General features: G+C 42.4%; 2 protein-coding genes across 8 annotated transcripts in view; one reads left to right on the plus strand and one right to left on the minus strand.

Annotated features, from left to right (window-relative positions):
• LOC135094645 (nuclear pore complex protein Nup133-like) overlaps positions 1 to 12,450 on the plus strand; it is a 93,708-nt gene that overhangs the window by 76,465 nt on the left and 4,793 nt on the right. For 4 of the 7 annotated variants that reach the window (XM_063994913.1, XM_063994914.1, XM_063994912.1 and 1 more), the window contains 13 exons: positions 1,986 to 2,150; positions 2,557 to 2,684; positions 2,879 to 3,081; positions 3,628 to 3,726; positions 3,951 to 4,172; positions 4,353 to 4,526; positions 5,084 to 5,219; positions 9,237 to 9,410; positions 9,876 to 10,032; positions 10,452 to 10,614; positions 10,944 to 11,171; positions 11,383 to 11,537; positions 12,217 to 12,337. In XM_063994913.1, the coding sequence (XP_063850983.1) occupies positions 1,990 to 2,150; positions 2,557 to 2,684; positions 2,879 to 3,081; positions 3,628 to 3,726; positions 3,951 to 4,172; positions 4,353 to 4,526; positions 5,084 to 5,219; positions 9,237 to 9,410; positions 9,876 to 10,032; positions 10,452 to 10,614; positions 10,944 to 11,171; positions 11,383 to 11,537; positions 12,217 to 12,337 (2,121 nt within the window). In that variant the 5' untranslated portion in view covers positions 1,986 to 1,989. Of the gene's footprint in view, positions 1 to 751; positions 877 to 1,985; positions 2,151 to 2,556; positions 2,685 to 2,878; positions 3,082 to 3,627; positions 3,727 to 3,950; positions 4,173 to 4,352; positions 4,527 to 5,083; positions 5,220 to 9,236; positions 9,411 to 9,875; positions 10,033 to 10,451; positions 10,615 to 10,943; positions 11,172 to 11,382; positions 11,538 to 12,216; positions 12,338 to 12,450 lie in introns of all 7 variants that reach the window. The other 3 variants (XM_063994911.1, XM_063994909.1, XM_063994916.1) reach the window with 2 other exon arrangements.
• On the minus strand, positions 5,620 to 7,946 carry LOC135094657 (probable protein BRICK1-A). The gene is made up of 3 exons (XM_063994939.1): positions 7,798 to 7,946; positions 6,746 to 6,874; positions 5,620 to 6,063 (listed from the first exon to the last, which is right to left on the minus strand). The coding sequence occupies exons 2-3, from the start codon at positions 6,812 to 6,814 to the stop codon at positions 5,905 to 5,907; spliced, it is 228 nt and encodes a 75-aa protein (XP_063851009.1). The 5' UTR covers positions 6,815 to 6,874; positions 7,798 to 7,946; the 3' UTR covers positions 5,620 to 5,904.

Genomic DNA, 12,450 nt, shown 5'->3' on the forward strand with positions numbered 1-12,450 from the left:
CACCACTGTTAATAGATATAGAAGAACAGTGACCGTCTACCACATCAGCAATAGAACGGTCAGAAAGGAAACTTGAGATGAAGTTACAAAGAGAAAAATAGAAACCGTAGGAGCCGTAGGAGGGTAGTTTGGAAGAGAAGAATAGAAACCGTAGGAGGGTAGTTTGGATTTCTGATCTTGCTAACTGCATGCCTCCCCTCCTTCCGTGGCCACGCTGCACAAGAGTTTCTTCTTTCTCTCACCCCTATTCTGTCCACCTCTCTAACGCAAGAGTTAACCAGTATTCTCAATCATTCATCCCTTTCTCTGGTAAACTCTGGCACTCCCTGCCTGCTTCTGTATTTCCACCTTCCTATGACTTGAATTCCTTCAAGAGGGAGGTTTCAAGACATTTATTCATCAATTTTTGACCACTGCTTTGACCCTTTTATGGGACTGGCATTTCAGTGGGCATTTTTTTTATTGGATTTTTGTTGCCCTTGGCCAATGTCCTTCCTACATAAAAAAAAAAAAAATGGGGCTGCTACACGAGTCCGTATAACAGTATGATCAGAAAGTATAATTATAAAATAATGTATTTTGACACAAGAGAGAAAGCAAAGAAATTAAGAAAAATAAAACAAGAAATAAAGGAGAAAAAATGAATAAGGAGAAGGAAGAGGAGAAAAAAGGTGAAAAAAATATTAAACGTATGAGCGTGAATTTAAATACTGTTAGAAAGACGGAAGCACAGTCCAACACATGTTTTCAGTTCAGAAGAGGAGAGGAAGCATATAGTCAGTGAAGGGTTTAGCTGACTTGCCTGTGTCTTCTGAGGTGCTGAGTGGACCAGGGTGTCAGCAGGGAGTCCCCAGGAGGCGAGAGGAGGCCTGTGTGGTAAGTTGAAGCTGTACAGGCACCACAAAACAAAATCCCCGCCGCAACATTTTAAAATTTTTCACCTACCGGTAGTTTTGTTATTGTTAACTTTGGCTTGTGTTGCTACTGATGATGTTTATAGAAATGGCGTAATGGTGATGTCTGTGATTTATATTGGTAGTGTTATATGTGTAGGTGTTGGTTGGTACTTAATTCGTGCCTTTGTGTTGACAGGAAAGGTTTACATTGTGGCTAGGGGGTGAAGGAAGTAATCTTAGCCTCGTTATTCCTCGGGGAAATGTAATGCTTTTTAAAGTGATCTATACAGTGAAGGGATCAGTAGTTAAATTAATAAACTGAAGGAATCTAAACCTAACCTAACCCTTACATGACAGTACTAAGGTTATTTCAATATATTTTTTTTTTTCCCCACCTGGTTTGTTCATCAGGTAGGGCCACCAATCAGTAGCACGTGATGTTGACGTCAGCAGCCCAGTGTATGATTTTCTTATGCCAGCCAAGACTGACCATTTATTTGATGATAGACTAATTGTTAAAGGCTGTCAGGGTGTGTCAGGCGTGAAATTTGAAATTATATTTTTTCCTTATTGTGATTTTTTGGTAATTTTTTTATACTTACCAGTCTCTTTTCCAGACAAAACTATTTTTTCCTGTTAGTTTTTGGCCCATTTTGAACTGAACATGCAATAATTAATTTTCTTCAACTTTGCAAGCTCCATACTCTGTTGTCTGTAAAGTTTGAAAAATATCCACCACATCATCATTATGTGTGGTGCAGATGTGGATATTTATTTCATCATAAATGCAGATGCAAGTGAAGACTTTTCATTTACCATAACTGAGGATGTGGATTCAAACGCAGATATCCAGTACATCTCTAACTCACACGCACACATCATTTACTCTCTCAGCCTGTCAGCCCCTGGTAACTTAGCATAATGAATAATCTCTAATCCAACACTAGGAGGGTGCAAGAAATATGGTGGTAATATTCCTTTAGCATGGGCTGAAGAGTGTGTACCCAGACTGTCGCCCCTTACCACTGGGTGACGATAAAGGTAATATTAATAATGATGGTAATAGTAATAAATCATTCTCTCCCCCAGCACAATGTTCACCCCAGGAACTGAGCGTGGGGGTGTAGGGGTGCCCACTCCCCCACCCACCACCCCTGCCAGCTACTCATCCGCCAGTGCTAGGGTGGCAGCGGCTCGGAGGCGTAGTGGTCTCTTAACCTCAGGGGCAAGGCAGTCCCCTTTTGGCACTCCAGGGTGAGAGCAGACATAGAAAAACATAGGGATAGTAAGACTGATAGTGACAGGACAGTATAAGCTGACAAAAAATCACATGGTGCTTGATGATCTTTGATGCTTGGTAACGTATGAGGTTAGTGTTTTGTGTACGAGTGTCTTGAGAAGGATTAAGACCCCAGCAGCAGCCTCTTATGGTGAATGTATCTGTCTTAAAATAAATCTTTCAGTGTTTCCACAGAGTTCCAAAGTTCACTATGACAGAATAGTGGAAATTAAAAACTAAACGTGGTAGTAATAACAGAAACAGAAATAGACAAATGAGAAGTATTAAGAATAGCAGATAAATAAAATTACAGTTGTTTATAGTATCTAAAACTGACCAATGGAGCCAAAAAAATGACCTTGCTATTGTTTCCCATGGCAGACGATCCACACCCCTAAACCGCTCCCTGCATACCTCCCAGCTGCTGGAGGCGGCTGGGCAGTACACCATGGAATTTTACGGCTCCTCGCTTCCCACACTAGTCAAGGAGGCTCTCACATTTGCTGACCGTAAGTCTGCCATGCATCACCCTGTAGCCTTCTCACTTCACGGTAGCTCCTCACTACTGCAGTGTTTTGCTTTATTTGCTTGCTGCTGGATAGTAATACATGAAAGAGCTATATTAAGATGAACTGTTGGTCAAGATTTTTTTTTATCTTCTTTTTTTCTCTCTTTTCTTCACCACCACCATCACCATCCCCAGGCAATGTGGAGATGTCAGCCGTGCTCTCGGAGGAGGGGTGGGCCTGGCTGGTGTGTGGGCGGCGGCTGCTGGTGTGGAAGTACAGGCAGGAAGAGAGTCGATCGCGCCTTGTCAACCACCAGTTCCGTGAGCTGACTCTCCCACCCTCTGACCTGGCTCACCGTGCCCAGCTGGTGGTGGTTTATACTCCAGCTGAGGGACAGGTGAGTGTGTCTGTTGTCTGTTTATTGCCTGGTTATTATTTTTTATCATCTAAAGGAGGCTGAGAGAGTGAGTGTGTATAGCTGAGCAACCTGTACTTCAATTGTGATTTGCTTTTGCCCTCACTGTTAAGTCTTCTGCTCTCTTAACAAATTCTTATATAGTTGGAAGATTCATATCAGAACAGGATAGTTAGGATTGTAGGGATAATTTAATTACATAGATATTTCTACTAATCCCTCCAAACTATTGACTGAAAATACATTGAATCAGTTTGATCCAATGTATAGTGACAGGTACCACATTTTTTCATTGGTCTTACTATACATAACAGCTCCTTTTGCCCTGCCCTGACAAATCATTCAGAGGCAGGATATGTAGGAGCTGAGAATAAAGTGTTGTGCGGGATAGAGGCACCACCATCCAGGGTGTCTCTTGTGGGAAGCTGGCACTCAGTATAGGTCCTTATTCTCCAGCACTAAAGTGTTATCTTGAAAGTTTTTAACAGACAATGGAAATTATCAGCTTCAAGAGTGTTTCTGTCACAGGTGCCGTCATGCATTGCTGCTTCCCCTGAGGGCTTTGTGAGGTACTGGGGCACCATCACCCATGAGGCGTCCTACTGTGAGGTCAGCACTGAGCTCCAGGTGAGGCCCATGGAGCAGGTGGTGAGTCAAACTGCTTGTGCTGATTGATATTGTTTAGGGAATTTGAGAGATTTTATAGTGCTTCAAAAAAGGAAGAGTTGGAGAAGTACTCATTGATTGACAGGAGGAAGAAAGAAAACCAAGAAAAAAAAAAGATAGGAGTACTGAGGAGATAAATAAAGCCTTTTGAAAGTAGAGGTTTTATATCCTTTCTTTATGTGCAGGGACAAGAGTGTGAAAGCCTGGTCTCCCTCGGTGCTGGGTTAGGCTGTCTCCTGGCCACCACCACCTCCACCACCCTCCTGCTGCAGCCTGGGGGAGGCCTCGGGGGTGGACAGACCATCAACGTGCGGCATCTGAAGGCACCAGCGGGTCTCCTTGGGGGCATATCACGTCGTGTCTCCTCCCTCGTGTTTGGATCCATGCCCACACAAGCTCCTGAGGCTGTGAGTTGTGCTTTTTAGGATCTTTATGTTTCTTGTATTTATTTAGTAGTTAATTCTGTTTTTATTTGCCCTTGTTCTATCTAATTATCTATGTACTAGGCTGGCAGTCTCTCATTTAGTGGCCCATACAATACATGACATGTATGCCATGCTTAGCCATACTTTCATGGTGTGTTGCAGAGGCTGGTGAGGGCAGTGGGGGTACCAGGAGCACATGGGGAGGAGCGGGCCATCTTGGTGCTCTCTGCCAACAGCTTGCAGAAGTGGTACCTCGCCCCAGGCCAGGCTGACCAACTGGTGTACGAGTGTAATGTGGAGAAGCACATTCGAGAGAGTTTTGTCGACCATGTTTGGGTGAGTTTGACTACCTCTGGTTTGTTTTGATGTGTTTTTGATTTGCAGATTCTTGTGTATAAGTGTCTTTGTACTTTTGTGATATTTACGAGTCGCAACAAAAAATCTAATAAAAAAGCCCACTGAGATGCCAGTCCCCAAATAGGGTTCGTAGCAGTAGTCAAAAATTGAAGGATGTCTTGAAACCTCCCTCTTGAAGGAGTTCAAATTACAGGAAGGTGGAAATACAGAAGCAGGCAGGGAGTTCCAGAGTTTACCAGAGAAAGGGATGAATGATTGAGAATACTGGTTACTGGGATTGTTTTGGCAGGTGCCTACTGCCTCCGCCTTGCTATAATTTTTCATTTTTATTCATTTATTTATTTATTTTTTTATTTCTTTATAGTCTACTGAATATACATCAATGGGGGAAGTTGTATTTCTGTCTGAGCATGATTGTGCAAGTGTTTGTGTCTCTGTGTGTGTGTGTGTGTGTGTGTGTGTGTGTGTGTGTGGCAGAACTTCCAAGTGTCACATGCCAGTACACAAGCCATAAGCTGCCTCCTGTTGTGTGTCAGGGGCGGGAGCGTGCTGGAGCCACACAGCTGAGGGTGTGGCTGGTGGACATGCAGCCGGCAGCAGGAGGCTCGGCTGTCATGGTCCTGACAGCCGCCGTCAACCCTCAAGTGTCGCAGCAGCTGGTCTATGCACTGGGTGAGTAGATGGAATGTCTATCAATGTGTTTTCTTCATGAATTTTTTTGCCTCAGTCTTTCATTTCTGGCTTACTTGGTGTGGGATGTTGGACAGTAATGACATCAATGTGCTAGTTTTTCTTGCTTGTTAAGGTTTTTGTTCTTCTATCTTTAGTTTTTGGTTTACTTAGTGTGGGGTGTTGAACAGCAATGATAGTGTGCTATTTCTTCTTGATTGTTTAAGTTTTTACTCCTCTGTCCTTATGGGATGTTGGACAGTAATAATATTGGAATGTTACTTTTGTTTGTTTAAGTTTCTATTGCTCTGTCCTTTGTTTCTGGCTTACTTGTTGTGTGGGATGCTAGACAGTGGTGATAGGAACCAGACCACAAAAGTAACCAGTGGTAGTATAAAGGAAGTTTTGCGTTACATATTTTTATTACAAAATATCATCACGAGTATAAGAAGTGTACAGTATGATCTCAGGATGATGGGAACCACTTGTGTTTGCCAGTACTGTTCACATTCAGCACCAATTGCATGACTGAAAATTAAAATATTCTTAGTAATACTTCATAAATACTGCACAAAATTTATAGGATACAATTAATCACTAAGAAAGCTACACTTGAACAGCGGCAGATGAGTCCCAATAATCCTGAGATGTGCCAGTGCAGCTGTTGTTGTGTGTACAAGAGCCACTGCTAGTTTAGAGTCTCCCCTTTTGTGACCCGAGCCTCTAGGTACTCAATGCGCCGCTCCAGCATGGTCAGCTTCTCGTTCAGTTGACTCAGTTTGCTGCGGCACGACATGTCAAAGCTGTTAAGGAAGTCTGCGATTCTCTTGATGTTGCTTGTAATGACCTGCAATACAGACTGTAGTTAGAAGTTTGAAATACACAAAACATTGTTTATGGGAAGTGCCCTTTTTTAAAACAGGGATTGCCTTGTTTAGGTCATCTGGTCTTGATTTTCAAATTCTCATCACTTTTTTGTATGTTCTAGTGTTTTGTATTGGTGCATGTGATGATCTGTGATACAAGTGCATTTGTATTCAAGTAGCATTATTCAGATTACATACTAAAAGAAAATGTGTGGGGCGCTATTCAGTCATACACATTATGCATCATAATACTGATTAATCATAAGGCACAGACATAACTGTCTAATGGATGCCAGCTGTGGAAGCATCACTTTAGTCAAAGTCACAAGGACTGAAGGCTGTATCAGCATTACTTTGGCAACCTACCCACCAACAGTGTCCAAAACTGTGCATGTACACGATATGCTTTAGGAATACTTAACACTTATTAATACATGTAGGCAGCAATGACGAATACTGCTAATTATAGTCAATACTGAATTTCAAATAAAAAGATGTAAATGCTGCCTGTATATGTAATAGTTCTACTGATAAATATTCCTGAAGTGTATTGCATGCATAATTTCTTGAGTGTGTTCATGTATGGGTTGCCAGAATACAGTGATGCAGTCTTCAGTTCCCGTGACCATGAATATAGCCCTTCACCTAAGCATGGAGCCATACCTCAATGTACTCGCGGTTGACCCAGTCTTGTTGGATCTGCTGTGTGATGACCTGGTTACGGGCAGACATGATGAGGCTGAGTCACACTGGCACAGCTGGTGTGGACTGGTGTCCTTGCTAGGGTGATCACTTGGTGGGTTAGAGCAAAAGGTCTGGTATTAGTTGTAATTAGCTAAGAAAATAAGTTATTGACCTATTTGAGTGGAGACAAGGTAGTGTTAGGTTTTGTTTTTATTTATTTTATGCACTACATTTTTGCATTATTATTTTCCTTGGTCAAGGTGGTCTATCCTGCTAACTATACAATACTGAGGAGTTACTGAGTCTTCTCTCCTATGCTTCCATTAGAGTTATGATGAAACTAAGCCAGGCTGACTAAGCAAGCAGCCGCATTTCTCAGCAGTGGGTTCTTTTCACACGGGCGTCACACTGACGTTACCCATGTTTTGACCGCGTGCATCAGCGTTTTGGTCACGCTGCTGATCGCACCACCAAACCATCTGTGTGAAAGGCCCATCAATGTTGCCAGAGTTGCTAGGGGATAAAACTTGCATATGATATAGGGTTGCCATACGTCCGGATTTTCCTGGACATATCCGGGAAAGCGGAATTCAAGATTGGAAAAACGGAATTCAAGATTATCAGCCATATGCAAGGGTAAATAAGTTGAGTTTCTTTTAATTAATTTACATGTTTTCCAGTATCATATCAGGACCATAATCAGGTGTTAGTGAAGGTGTCCGGAATTTTGATAGTTCATATATGGCAACCCTAATATGATATCACTCAGAGTTCATGAGTGAATCTTGTCGCCCTAGAGAATTCAAAATACGTAGTGATCATAGCAAAATCAATAATAAGGGTGCAAATCAAGAGAAATAATAAAGAAAACAACCTTGCCAGTCCTATCATCACCGTATTGACCATGCTGTGAAAGCCCTTCTTCTTATATCCCCGATGATACACCTACAAGTCTCCAGCGTTATTAGGGGAATGCTAGAGAATGTTAATGATTGGAGAACTTTGAGTAAGACGCGGCACATGTGGCTTACCGGAGTGCTGAGTGCTGATTGGGAAGAGGAAGGGAGGGGCGATGGACTCAGCTGTGTTTACAAATAGTGGACAGTCTTACACGAGGGACGGTTTCTTTTATTATTTTTGTCTGTTATTTCATTTACACATTATTTGGGTTTCTTGTGGTTTGTATTGTGAGTGTTTGGTTGTATTTGTGTTCTTGTGGGATGTGAGGCTTGGTGTGTGCGGCATTGACTGAAAGGAAGGGTGAAATATTCGTCTTAGGATGCTGAGGTGCGTTTCCCGCGAAAATCGATTTTGCTCACTGCTGCTAATGCTGCTGCAGCTTCTGCTGCAGTTATTAACGCTATTATTATTATTATTATTATTATTATTATTATTATTATTATTATTATTATTATTATTATTATTATTAATGTGACTACTATCATCACCACCACCATTGCAGCTACTTTATATATATATATATATATATATATATATATATATATATATATATATATATATATATATATATATATATATATATATATATATATATATATATATATATATATGTAGGAAGGAAACTGGCCAAGGGCAACAAAAATCTAATAAAAAAAATGCCCACTGAAATGCCAGTCCCATAAAAGGGTCAAAGTGGTCAAAAATTGATGAATAAGTGTCTTGAAATCTCCCTCTTGAAGGAATTCAAGTCATAGGAAGGTGGAAATACAGAAGCAGGCAGGGAGTTCCAGAGTTTACCAGAGAAAGGGATGAATGATTGAGAATACTGGTTAACTCTTGCGTTAGAGAGGTGGACAGAATAGGGGTGAGAGAAAGAAGAAAGTCTTCTGCAGTGAGGCCATGGAAGGAGGGGAGGCATGCAGTTAGCAAGATCAGAAGAGCAGTTAGCATGAAAATAGCAGTAGAAGACAGCTAGATATGCAACATTGCGGCAGTGAGAGAGAGGCTGAAGACAGTCAGTTAGAGGAGAGGAGTTGATGAGATGAAAAGCTTTTGATTCCACCCTGTCTAGAAGAGCAGTATGAGTGGAACCCCCCCAGACATGTGAAGCATACTCCATACATGGACGGATAAGGCCCTTGTACAGAGTTAGCAGCTGGGGGGTGAGAAAAACTGGCGGAGACATTTCAGAACACCTAACTTCATAGAAGCTGTTTTAGCTAGAGATGAGATGTGAAGTTTCCAGTTCAGATTATAAGTAAAGGGCAAACCGAGGATGTTCAGTGTAGAAGAGGGGGACAGTTGAGTGCCATTGAAGAAGAGGGGATAGTTGTCTGGAAGGAAGGAAAATTTTTAATAACATCACCTTACCTTATGGATAACTAAATCAGTGATAAAAAAAAAATACATGGATCCTGTAGAGCACTTTGGCAAAGTTAGCCCATGTAAATAAGAAACACAAGTAACAAGTCAGTAACACAATAATTCTTATGTCCCTGATCACCCCCAGCCACTATGGAGACAGGGGGCACCACTCCACCAACCACAGTGAACAATTTCTCCGTCTTGAAGCATTCCGAGTACTACCAGGAGTCAGCAGAGAATGTGCTGCTGGCTCAGAGGTTCCTGCTGTGTGGGACTACGGCATACATCTACAACAAGAACACTGTGCTCTGTGTGTCAGGTATTTACTTGTCCAGCTCTTCTCTTTTTTTATTTTGGTGTGTGTGTGTGTGTGTGTTTGGAAAGACTGCATACGTGATTTGAAAGGGAGGGAGGATTGAGTGGAGAGAAGGCAAGTGAAGAATAGCGATCTCATATGAAGATGCAGAAGAAGAGTGATTGTGTATGTGTGTGTGTGTGTAACTTCTTATACTGTGGGAAAATGTAAGCTATTTGTGCCATTTTCAACATCCATTGGGAAATCTAAACTTGTGGGTTTTTTACAGCCTTCCTCTACTTTTAGTCTGGAAAGTTAATGCTCCACTGTACATATTACTATCATCATATTTATCATTACACCAAGGTTCCTCTACTTTAAGCCAGGAAAATTCAGGATCCACTGTACATATTGTTATTATCATACCCATCACCTCTATCATTACACTGAGCACCTCCAATATCTCCCTGCTGCATCGGGTGTCTTCAGCAGTGGGTGAAGGGGACAGTGGAGACCGGGTGGAGTTCTCAGGTGCAGGTGACAGCATCCTGGGTGTAGGCCGTTCCCAAAGGTTGCCACTCTTCTTCTCGGCAACCCACGGCATTGTCTCCATCACACCAACTGCTGCCAACACGAGCACTCTGGGGTAGGTTGTCTGCTTTTTTTTTAATGTATTTGAACAGTCGACTATATCTTGGTGTATAACATGGCTAGTTATATAAGAAACCCTGGTATTTTGAAGGAGAGGGGTTTTGTTTTCAGTTAATCTTGTTTTATGTGATATATTGGGATTTTCTACAAGGGGTGATGGCAGAAATGGGCAGAAATGTTTTTGTTTAAGTGTTCTTTCATTGTGTGATCAAAGCTTTGCCCTTTATTCTCTCTCTCTCTCTCTCTCTCTCTCTCTCTCTCTCTCTCTCTCTCTCTCTCTCTCTCTCTCTCTCTCTCTCTCTCTCTCTCTCTCTCTCTCTCTCTCTCTCTCTCTCTCTCTCTCTCTCTCTCTCTCTCTCTCTCTCTCTCTCTGTATCCTATCTCCCAGTGTGAAATCATTTACAATCCCCGCAGAGGGATGGTGAATGAGAGCATGACAGAGGAGGTATCCCGACTGACAGAGGGACTGAACCTGAGTCTTGGAGTCTGGACCGAGGGTGGAGCAGACCAGGACAAGACCACAAGGCTCCAGGCAGCTTTCCTTCACTATAACAAGGGCAATGTAGCACAGTCGCAGGTATGAGAGTGCCGAATTTTTATCATCCCATTGTAATTAAGTGACATGTATGTTTTATGCAGTACAGTGGTTTATATTGTTAGTCATATCAAACAGCTCCTTCTGCCCTTCCCTGACGAGTCATTCAGAGGTAGGCTGCGCAGGAGCTGAGAGTAAAGTGCTGTGCGGGGTAGAGGCACCACCAGCCAGGGTGTCTCTTTTGGGAAGCTGGCACACAATGCAGATAAAGATGTTTAGTTTAGAGTAGTTTGATGTAAGGACAAGTGACTCAAGATTAATATAGCCTGGGGCACACCAACTTATCTTCTCTCTTCACTGCCATTCCTCAGCTACTGCTTGATGAGTTGTTCCCAGGCTCAGACACCTCACAGCTAGACTCGGCCGTGCTGCAGCTGTCTATCAATCTCCTGGATGACTCACCGGCCACAGACCCACGCTGGGCTGAGGCGCTGAAGGGGGCCATTGGAGGCACAGGGGCGCCAACATCCCTCATTGTGTTGAACCAACTCAAAGACAAGACCACTGCCCACCAGTACTTCATCACCTTCCTGCAGCAGGTGTGTGGAGTGTTGGGCATGGCTGGTGTGTACTTCAGTGGTGTTGTTGACATGAGAGACTCTATAGGATGAAAAAGAAAATAAATGCAGTAAATACGTAAATATGCTCCGATGATATGGGATAACTAAAGGAAGTAAACTCAGGTAATTAAAAGTTCCCTGTTGGTAAATTAGCAAAGAAAAGTTGATGCTACAAAATGTTCTACAACAGATGGGACTGTGGCAGCAGCTGAGTGTTGGCATGGAGAGAGAGACACGCGTGGCCACCAGGACGGCCCTGGCAGAGCACGGACAGAGGCTTGCCTTTGCCACAGCCCTGCGCACCCTGCATAATGAACACCAGGAACTTGTGGATGCAGCCATCAGGTACAGTCACGGTCAAAAGTTTGTTAATGCACCGTATTCTTTTTCACTAATTCAATGGTTTTGTCTCAACTGTAAGTCCTCTGATGTGCTACCTGTTGTCTTACGAACCTGAGAAGTGAATGGTTCCAACCAGATCAGAGGACGTAAAACTGAAGGAAGGCACTAAAAATGGTGGAAGTGAGAGTGTCAGGTTACAAGACTTCTGGCCGTGACCGTACTTGTTTGGTGTTTCATGAAGAGGAATAAGATTACTTGATAGAAATTCTCCCTTAAACTTTTGAACAAATCACACAAAAGAATATAGATATGACCTTCCCAAGGAAAACACACTAATTGGAAAGCACGAGATCATACACAGAATTCCCTATAAGTTATTGAACAAATCATGCATATAAAATAACTTAGGTAGGGCAAATAGATCTTTCCATTCATATTCATGGTTTATTTTACTGTTTTTCCTGTCTCCTCTTTTAATCATTCACTTTATATTTTGCCATTTAAGGTGACTATTCATATAAGCTAAGTACATATTACACTACAAGAAGTGATATAGGGATAATTCTGCAACACATTTCAACCTTCCCAACAATAGCATTACATTTCTCTGCATTCTATTTATGATCAAAGAATCTGCCTTTAATCTTCCAGTCAATCAATTAAGTGCAATCTCTCCTCCCAGGCATGTTGTGGCAGAGCGAGGCGAGGTCCCCAAGAACAAACTGACTCACGCTGACCTTTTTTACCGATGTGTGAGTCAAATTGAGGACATCATTGCCGGGGTGCTGAAGGCCCAGCAGGAGGTGAGTGGGAAGAGAAGGGGAAACACTGCACTGATCCATTATGCTGTAGGGGAAATTAAGGGGACTCAAATGTTGTAGGGAAAACTGAAGCGACTCATTGAAGTATGGGAAGT

Source organism: Scylla paramamosain, chromosome 46 (assembly GCF_035594125.1).
Source record: "Scylla paramamosain isolate STU-SP2022 chromosome 46, ASM3559412v1, whole genome shotgun sequence".
Classification (NCBI taxonomy): domain Eukaryota; kingdom Metazoa; phylum Arthropoda; class Malacostraca; order Decapoda; family Portunidae; genus Scylla; species Scylla paramamosain.

What these genes read in the sequence shown, in the direction of transcription:
- LOC135094657 (XM_063994939.1), bottom strand. Translation starts at nt 6,814, where the DNA reads ATGTCTGCCCGTAACCAGGTCATCACACAGCAGATCCAACAAGACTGG. An exon ending in TCAACCGCGAGTACATTGAG is followed by an intron (nt 6,064 to 6,745) that starts GTATGGCTCCAT and finishes TCTGTATTGCAG; the next exon opens with GTCATTACAAGCAACATCAA.